This window comes from Arachis duranensis, chromosome 4 (genome assembly GCF_000817695.3).
Source record: "Arachis duranensis cultivar V14167 chromosome 4, aradu.V14167.gnm2.J7QH, whole genome shotgun sequence".
NCBI classification, from domain to species: Eukaryota; Viridiplantae; Streptophyta; class Magnoliopsida; order Fabales; family Fabaceae; genus Arachis; species Arachis duranensis.
In genome coordinates, this window is record NC_029775.3 from 24,542,449 (window position 1) to 24,552,577 (window position 10,129).

Sequence of the window (10,129 nt, forward strand, 5' to 3'; positions counted from 1 at the left end):
ACGTCATGATCCGGAGTTGAACGCCCAAAACACGTCATAACTCGGAGTTCAACTCCAAGAGATGCCTCAGCTCGTGGATTGATCAAGCTCAGTCCAAGCACACACCAAGTGGTCCCCGGAAATAGATTTATGCATTAATTACTTACTCATGTAAACCCTAGGAGCTAGTTTATTATAAATAGAACTTTTTACTATCATATTATCATCCTGGATTGTATTTTGAATCCTGTGATCACGTTCTAGGGGGCTGGCCATTCGGCCATGCCTGAACCTTCCACTTATGTATTTTCAACGGTGGAGTTTCTGTACACCATAGATTAAGGGTGTGGAGCTCTACTGTACCTCAAGTATTAATGCAATTCTATTTTCTTTTATTCAAATCTCTCTTATTCTTATTTCAAGATATCCATTCGTACCCAAGAACATGATGAATGTGATGATAAGTAACCCTCATTATCATTCTCACTTATGAATGCGCGTGATTGACAACCACTTCCGTTCTACATGCAACAGAGCTTGAATGTGTATCTCTTAGATTCCCCAACAGAATCTTCGTGGTATAAGCTGATTAGCCGTACTGTGACAGAGTGCGTGAGCATTAGTTTTCACTGCGAGGATGGGATGTAGCCATCAACCATGGGTGATGCCTCCAGACGATTAGCCGTGCGACTGACAACCGCATAGGATCATTTTCCCGAGAGGATTGAAAGTAGCCACAGCTGATGGTGAACCCCTATACAAAGCTTGCCATGGAAAGGAGTAAGAAGGATTGAATAGAAGCAGTAGGAGAGCAGGCGTCCTTGAGCCATACAGCATCTCCATTCGCTTATCTGAAATTCCCACCAATGAATCTGCATAAGTCTTCTATCCTTTTATTTAATCTATTCTTTTATCTTTATTTTTGAAACCCATAAACCATTTTAATCTGCCTGACTGAGATTTACAAGGTGACCATAGCTTGCTTCATGCCAACAATCTCTGTGGGATCGACCCTTACTCACGTAAGGTTTATTACTTGGATGACCCAGTACACTTGCTGGTTAGTTGAACGGAGTTGTGAATTTAACCAAGAGACACAATAGTTTTTGTGTATATGCCAAAGAGCCAATATTGATGATCACAATTTCGTCCACCATGGCACCTGGCCGAACCAAGTCCTTTCCCTTTGTAAAATTCCTCAACATGCTAATGAGCATACTCCGGGAGTAGAAAAAAGTGGTGATCTTTCTTCCCTTTTTTATGGTTATTTCATGCACCTTTAGCTTCTTTTCAAAATCCTCCAATATCAAATCTATGCAGTGTGTAGCACATGGTGTCTAGTACAAACTTTTGCTAGTCTCCATCATTTTTTCTCCAGCAGCCTTATAATTAGCAGCATTATCTGTAACAATTTGGACTACATTATCTTCACCAACAAATTCTACAGCATCTTCTAGCATTTTGACAACTTTATCTGTTATTTTTGAGATGTCAAAAGTGTCCAATGAATAAAGGAAAACTGTTCTTTTAGGGCTGTTCACCAAGAAATTACAAATACTACGCCTTTTTTTATCAGTCCATTCATTCGACATAATTGAACAACCAGTTCTCTTCCACTCTGCCTTAAACTCGGTAAGCATTTCATCAACATTGTTCACTGCTTTCTTTAATTGGGTTTCTCTTAACTCATGGTAAGAAAGGGGTTTGTAGCCAATTCCATATCTCCCAACCATCTCAAAAAACTTTAAAAACTCGGGATTCTTAATAACATTGAAAGGAATAACACTTGTATAAAAAAATATGGCACATTGTTGATCATATTGTTCTTTTAGATCCTTCTTCATCATTTAATTTATTGTCGATTGAACTTGATCCCCTTTTCCTTTTGTGACAAAGATGCGAATATCTTTCCCCTTTTGTTGAGAATTGTCCTTCTCCTTTTCTGTTTGTTCAGGATAATCCTCATCATCACCGAATCTTTTCTTCTTCAATGATGCTTCTTTAGCCTCCACATAGACTTTCAACATCACAGTCTTAACATCTTTAGGTACTGAAGCACAAGGCTCTGAATCCTCTTTAGTACTGGCAAGATGATGCTTGAATCTATAAATTCCTCTGCTTATAGTCTTTGAACAATAATTACACTTCACTCTTTTACCATTTCCTTGAACATCAATCCCATGTTTCCATCCTATATCACTTCTATTTCCAATTGCATTTTTCCTCCTAGAAACAGCAGGTGTAGGTCTAGGAATACTAAGAAGCGAAGACCCTGTCCCTGAACCAATATTCTCAGACATTTTGTATTTTTATCCCTAAAAATCAACAACCCAGATAACAAATTCAGATTTAGATTATCCACTAACTAAATTCAGATTCAAATTATCCACTAACAAATTCAGATTCTGATTATCCACTAAACTAAATTCAGATTCAAATTATCCACTAATAAATTCAGATTTAGATTATCCACTAAACTAAATTCAAATACAAATTATCCACTAACAAATTCAGATTCACATTATCCACTAATTAAACTTAGATTCAAATTATCCACTAACAAATTTAGATTCAGATTATCCACTAACTAAATCAATAACTAACACTAACTAAACTAACATAGTAACACTAACATTTCAGACTTCAGACAACCAGTAAACCATGAAACATGAAGCAGCATCAGTAATAGCTTAAAGTTTAAACCAGACAACCAGTAAACCACAGTACCACACATTTTAACTATGAAGTATGAAGCAGCATCAATTTACTAACTTATTAAAGCATGAAGCAGCATCAGTTTAATTTTTTTTCAACATATCAAACGCAGATCAGGGTAGAACCAAAATTGCAGAATTGATACCAAAATTGTTATTTGTTAATATTTGAATTTGTTGAAAAAAAAAATTACCTTGGAGATCGGCAGTGAAGAACAACTAAACAAGGACGACGAACAGGGGAGGGGAGGCAAACGCATTGAAGCAGAACACGGAGGACTGCGACGGCCGACGACCGTAGAACAGGGGCAGAGAACCTTCACTGCGTGGTGGACTGGTGGTAGTCTCTACGACTCTGCATGGTGGTGGACTCAGTCGACGAAGAACCTTCACTGCGTGGTTGTGGGCTCTGTGACTCTGCGTGGTGGTGGGGTGCTGTCGACGAGGAACTTTCACTGCGTGATGGTGGCCTGGTGGGCTCTGCGTGGGATCCGTCCGGTGACTAGGCAAGGGATGAGGGATCCGTCCAACGTCCGGCCTCTGCGTGGCATCCCGCGTCCGGCCTCTGGTAGATGGCGGTGATTCAGCGACGTTGGAGAAGAAGAAGAGAGTGAGCAGTGAGGCCGTGAAGGCTTGGTGGAGTCACTGGAGTGGAAGGGTTTCGAATTTGGGTTACTCTCTTACTGGGTCTGGGTTAGCTGTAGGTTTTTTTGCCCCAAAACGACGCCGTTTTGTGAAAATGGGCACCAAATTCAAACTCGCTGACTCGCTAGCAAACTCGCGAGTTTGAGCGATTCTGTCCGAGTCTAGCCGAGTCAACCCGAGTCTACCCAGAAACAGGTTTATGTCCGAGTCAACTCGATTCCACTACCTAAACTTGTAAACTCGTACGAGTTTATGAGTTAACTCACGAGTTTGACAACCATGGAGAATGCTTATCATTCAAGTTTGGGAGAGTTGGGAACATTGGTTGGGATAAAAGAGTGTTTTTTGTACTTTTGTCAAAATTTTGGGAATTGGGTGCATACTCATGCATTGAATGTTAAATCATATGCATTGATACTCTTGTATATATTTTAGTTTTAAAAGAAAAAATGATAAAGAAAAAGAAAAATGAAAAGAAAAAATAAGTAAAAATATAAAAAAAGAAAGAAAAAAAGCAATAAAAAGGGGACAAAATGTCCCAAAATGAAGTTCAATAATAATCAATGCATATGTGTGATAATCAAAAGAGAATGCATGAGTATGTGAGAAAGTGAGAATTGTGGGTAGTTAGGTTAGCATTTAAATTTTATAGGTTGTTATATAGGTTAGGTGGGAAGTCTAAGTTAATCAAAGATTCAAAATTCTAGTCCACTTAACCATATACAACCCTACCTTGACCCTAGCCCTATTACAACCTATGGATAAGCCCTCATGAAATTTGTATGCATGCATGAAATAATTGTTAATTGTTAGAAGAAAAACAAATCTTGGAAAGCATGATTAAGGGAGAATTGAGTGAATCAACCCTATACACTTGAGTGACTAGAGCGGATACACATTTGGTAAGGGTTTGATTGCTCAATTACATGTTTTCATCCATGATCATCTCTTTTCTTGCAAGTTTGAAGAATCTTTCAATAACTCAACTCAATTGTGGGTTCGACTTGATTGCTATTGCTTTAGCCTTTGTAATTATATATGTATTCTTGGAAATTGATTTATTTTGACCAAGTAGTTGCATTCATATAGATAGATTGCATGAAGATAGGTTGCATTTGGATAATTTGCATTGAATAAATGTTGATACTCTTTGTTTCTTTCTTGAGTTTAGCATGGGGATATGCTTGGTTTAAGTGTGGGGAGGTTTGATAAACTCCAATTTTGTGGTTTATCTTGTGCTTAATTTAGGGGATTTTATCAACTTTTTTCACATTTATTCAATGAAATAGCATGATTTTGTAATTCTCTCAAATTTTGTGCTTAAGAGTGAAAACATGATTTTTAGGCCCTAAAATTGGTAATTTTAAATCACTTTAATTCCATTCACTGCCTTGATGTGTTTGTCAAGTGATCTCAGGTTCATAAGGCAAGTATTGGATGGAAGAAGTGAAGAAAAAGGCATGCAAAGTGAAGAACTCATGGAAAAAAAGGATTTGGAATGCATACGTCGACGCGCACGTGTGACAAATGCGCACGCGTGGGGATGAGGTCACCAGGCGACGCGTACGCGTGACATGACGCATACGCATGATAAGAAAATGCCAGATGACGCGTACGCGTGACCCATGAGTACGCATCATAGCTCGCACGTGATCTCATTAAAGTGAAAATGTTGGGGGCAATTTCTGAGCTGCCCAGGCCCAATTCCGACTCATTCTTGAGGCTATTTCATGCAGAATTCAAGCTTGGGCAAAGGGAGAGCAATTAGTTGTAGGATAGCATCATGTAGGTTAGTTTTTTAGAGAGAGAAGCTCCCTCTTCTCTCTAAAATTAGGGTTCTTAGGTTATTTTGCATCTTAGATCTAGCTTAAAATTCTTGTTCTCATATTGTTTTCTTTACATTTTCTTGTTCCTACATCTTCATTCTCTTACTTTGTAGTGTTAATTTTCCTTTTTAAGCCTCTTTTATGTATATGAGAACTCTTGTTGGATTTGGATTTCCTTTAATGTAAATTGATGTTTGATGTTCTTTTATTGTTGATTTGAGTTGTTATTATTATTTCCTTGCAATTGGTAGTTGTTAGATTTTATCTTTCCTTACAATTTATTATGCTTTCCTTTTATGCCTTCCAAGTTTTTGACAAAATGCTTGGTTGGATGTTAGAGTAGATTTTTGAGCATTCTTGGCTTAGAAAGAGAAATTAGGTGCTCCCGAGTCATTAATACCAAACTTATGTTGGTGATCTAAAGTGATTAGTTAATATTATTTCCATTGACTCTAATCACTTGCTAATTTAATTAGTAAGTTGATTAGGACTTTTGGATTGAGATTAACTAGGCTTATTTGACTTTCTTCCGATGTTGTAGATGACGAAATAGGATTAGCTCTTGTTAATTATTGTTATGATTAGTGACTAGGATAGAAAGTCTATATTCTCAATCCTTGTCGTGAATGTCTCTCTTTATTTATTTCTTTCTCTAGTTACTTGATTTACTTTTCTTGTCATTTTATTTCTTGCTCTTTTATCAATCAAACCCCCCTGTTCCTCTATGACCAATAATTGATCACTTCATTGCAATTTCTTGTGAGACGACCCGATGTTTGAATACTTCGGTTAATTCTTATTGGGGTTTGTACTTGTGACAACCAAAACAATTAAAATTTGATGTGAGAGTTATTAGTTGGTTTGGAGCTATGCTTACAACGAAGTAATTCTTATTTATATAAGAGAAATTCTAGACCGATGATAATTCTTACTATCAAACTCTATGAAAGTAATTTAGCTCATAAGTAAAGTCAATAATCACCCGCAGCTTCAAACTGAGTCTTCAAACTTGTGTCACTGAAAGGGTGGAAGATATTCGGGTGAGAACAAACCACACATTCTCAGTAGGGACAGGAATACCATCAAAGCAAAGAAATACTTGCAAATATGAATTAGTTTCATTTTAAAAGTAGTTTATCCTTGAAATAACCTTTTGAAGAATGCTTCATGGAAAGTATTACTTTGTAAAGCCGTAAGGAAACTTCTTTAGTTTACAAAATAGTACGGTGAATAATTTATAATTGAAAAGGACCACAAGCGTATCAAAAGGGCTTCCTACCCGATAACCTACTCCATTCAAATCTGAAACTGGATACAGGTACAACGTGTATTCTGAATCTTTTATCCAACACTCCGTTCAGCCTATCTCTTCCATTACCACAATCTATCAGCATATCACTCAGCAATTCAGTATAAAACTCAATTTTCAGCAAACATCTCATTATCAATATCGAGTACAACCCTTAACGTTACCACCGCCAGCATGAGGGACCTCTCAGTTATCAAACACAGACAAGACAAAACAAGGCATACTCAATTAGAGTGTACAGATAGAGTAATTAGGTCAATTAGTAGATAGATGCAATTATTCAATTAGGCAAACCCACAAATAAGATTCACACCCAAACAATACACACAAATACAAATAATGCATGCCTGCCCTATGGCTGATAAGTCTCATCTGTCGGTTATAAAGCCAACCCGACAAGTCCTGGTAGCTACCTGTGGATGGAACACCAAACACGGAGCAAGTGGGACGACGCCGCAACCGTTGCATCTTACCCGCATACCCAGAGCAGGGGACAACCTCACCACTGCCTCTTACCCAGGCGGTGCTACAATTGTCGCCTCGGAGCAAGCGGCGACAGAACACAGCCCTTGCATCTTACCCGAAGCCTCAAACTATTTCGGAGCAAGTGGATAACACCATTGAATCTTACCCGGAGTCACATCAGAAATATATTTTCATTATCATTACAATTCATCTTCATACATCAATTCATTCACAATTCATACTTGGAGCAAGTGGATAATACCACTACATCTTACCCAGTGTCCTTGCCTCTTACTCGGAGTAAGTGGATGTCACAAGTGCGTCTTACCCGGAGGCATGTCACAATTAATTTCGAGTTCATTTTTATTATTATTCCAATTCCTTCACAATCATTAATGCATTAATTCATTTTCCATACATTCTCAACATCTCTACACTTCTTAATCATATACCCGGAACTTCTATCTCATTTAATCATATGCATATACATACTCCACCATAAATCAATATGTATCATAGCCATCCGGTTCACAACATAATACACAACCCGCCATAATTCACTAACAAGCATAGCCCTTGCTACTACCCAGGTAGGTGCATCACAATCAGAATCATATTCATTATCGTTTCATAATCATAATCAATCTCATCATCAATCTCATTCTCAATCTCAATCTCGTATTCAATCTCATTCTCAATCTCAATATTATTAAACTCGCCTATCATCGCCCTTCATCGTTATATTTAATTACTATTCATCATCACAATCACTCTTAGTCTCAAGCATAACCTTCAAACTTACACTACTATTCCCAAATTCTTGAATTTATATTTAAATTACTGTTTTAAAGTCTCTGACTAGTTAACAAAATTTTTTTTTGGTATTTTGAAAAATCGAATAAGTTAAAATCATAAATCAATCAAATCATAGAAATCCAATTTTCTTTGAAATCCTTTAGAACATCCGTTTTGGAAATATTAACCAAATCAACTCCAAATCCTTAGAAAAATTTTGGCAGCACCTCCCCTAAAAACTAGAGTCTGCCACCTATCACGGGTCCTTTCTTTTCAATCCTCAACACAACCAAAACCAGCCTTTCAATTTAACAATTCCAAATCCATTATTCAAAACCATTTATTATCAATTTCTATCCAAATTCCAAAATCAGTGCATTCAACCAATTTTACCAAAAGTTCAGGAATAATCAACTCCAAATTCTTTAGAAAAATTTCGGCAGCACGTTCCTTAAAAACTGGAGTTTGCCACCCTTCATGGGTCCCCTCTTTTCAACTTTAACTCAACAAAACCAACGTTTCAAGTCAATGTTTTTAAATTCGTCATTTAAGACCAATCATTATCGTTTTAAATCAAAGAAAACTGAAATCCAAAGATTCAACTCATTTCATCCGAAAATCCAGAACTCAACAAATTCGATAACAACACAACATATCAATATCAACAGAAAAATCATTTACATCATAGGCATTAATCTATTTGCATTAATCTACTAAACTCATCAGGTATTTAAAACCCCAAAACATTTTCTTATTAAAACAAACCCCTACCTTAAAGTTGAACCCCTTATAGTTTAACGCATTAAGAGTCCTCTTTCTATTCTTAACTCACGGCAGCAACCTCATTGATTCCCAGGCAATATCAACAGCGATAATCAAGGTTCACAGCAACGACAATTTATCTGACAAAAAATCGGAATTAACGCGAAATGGATATTAAACGAAATTACAACATAATTGTCAATAAAGTATTGTGGTAAAAAGGAAACATAATTGCCCTCAAAAGCATTACTTTTTAAGCAAAAAGTGTTGCCTTGATCTAAGACAACGGCCGTATCTGCAACGCTCCTAAAAAATGTTGCCTTAGGTTCAAAAGTGTTGCCATAGATCAAAAGAATCCTTTTGTCAGCCTTTAGACAACACTTTTTAAATGTTTTCTTAACCTGAAAATGTTGTAGTGTTTGGTGTTGGGTGAGGGCTTGAACGCTTGTGGTAAAGTGATTTTGTGCATGGAGGATAATCGGTCAAGGTATGGTTTCGATTTTCTTTATGTAGTATATAATGTTTTGTGAAACATAGGCTAGTGGCCTTTAAGATAGGTTTGAATAATGTGGTTGTATAATTAATTGTATATAAATGCTATGTTTGATTGAGGTTTAGATGGAGGTTGTATGAGTTTGAATAATATGATATGTATATATATATGTTAGTAGATGATGATTATTGAAGAGTATGATGCCTTGATGAGTTATAATGTTGGGTGTTGAGGTTGAAGATGATTGTTGATGATGATATAGATTGTTGGTTGTTGTGGTTTATGTTGAGAATAAATGATTGAGGAATTTTGGTGTGAATTTAGGAGGAATTGAAGTTGAAGGAGGTGAGTATTAAGAGGCTTTGATAGTTAAGTGACTGATCAATGTTTGGGGAGTGTCTATAATGATTTTGGGGTTGTTTTGAGTATTTTTGAGTTGGTTGGGTTTGGAAGTTTTGGAAAATTTGAGAATTGTCTTCGTTGGTAAAAATTTGTTTTTGGTGAATTTTGGTGGATCATAACTTGAGTCTTTGTTTTTGAAATTGGTTGAAAATTGTTTTAATTAAATATTATTTATGTGCACGCGGACGTGCTGTCTTTAACATGTGCGTACGCGCGATAGGGGGTGCGTATGCACAACCCCTGCTTTTGCAGAAAATGTGTTTTTCTTCACTTTTGAAGACTCCCTAGCTTTCTGGTGCACGAAATTGCAATCACACTTTTGCAATTCCGCACAACTAACCAGCAAGTGCACTGGGTCGTCCAAGTAATACCTTACGTGAGTAAGGGTCGATCCCACAGAGATTGTCGGCTTGAAGCAAGCTATGGTTATCTTGTAAATCTTAGTCAGGATATCAATAATTATCAGGATTAATTGTGAAAAGTAAAAGAACATGAAATAAGTACTTGTTTTGCAGTAATGGTGAATAGGTTGAGGTTTTGGAGATGCTCCATCTTCTGAATCTCTGCTTTCCTACTGTCTTCTTCTTCAAGCACGCAAGGCTCCTTCCATGGCAAGCTGTATGCAAGGGTTTCACCATTGTCAGTGGCTACCTCCCATCCTCTCAGTGGAAATGTTCAACGCACCCTGTCACGGCACGGCTATCCATCTGTCGGTTCTCAATCAGGCCGGAATAGAATC

General features: G+C 37.0%; 1 protein-coding gene across 1 annotated transcript; it reads right to left on the reverse strand.

The window, feature by feature from the left end:
- Positions 1-1,316: 1,316 nt before the first annotated feature.
- On the reverse strand, positions 1,317-2,279 carry LOC107483798 (uncharacterized). The gene is made up of 2 exons (XM_016104418.1): positions 1,848-2,279; positions 1,317-1,739 (listed from the first exon to the last, which is right to left on the reverse strand). The coding sequence occupies exons 1-2, from the start codon at positions 2,277-2,279 to the stop codon at positions 1,317-1,319; spliced, it is 855 nt and encodes a 284-aa protein (XP_015959904.1).
- Positions 2,280-10,129: the final 7,850 nt, after the last annotated feature.

What these genes read in the sequence shown, in the direction of transcription:
- LOC107483798 (XM_016104418.1), bottom strand. Translation starts at nt 2,279, where the DNA reads ATGTCTGAGAATATTGGTTCAGGGACAGGGTCTTCGCTTCTTAGTATT. An exon ending in CAAAAGGAAAAGGGGATCAA is followed by an intron (nt 1,740 to 1,847) that starts GTTCAATCGACA and finishes AATGTTATTAAG; the next exon opens with AATCCCGAGTTTTTAAAGTT.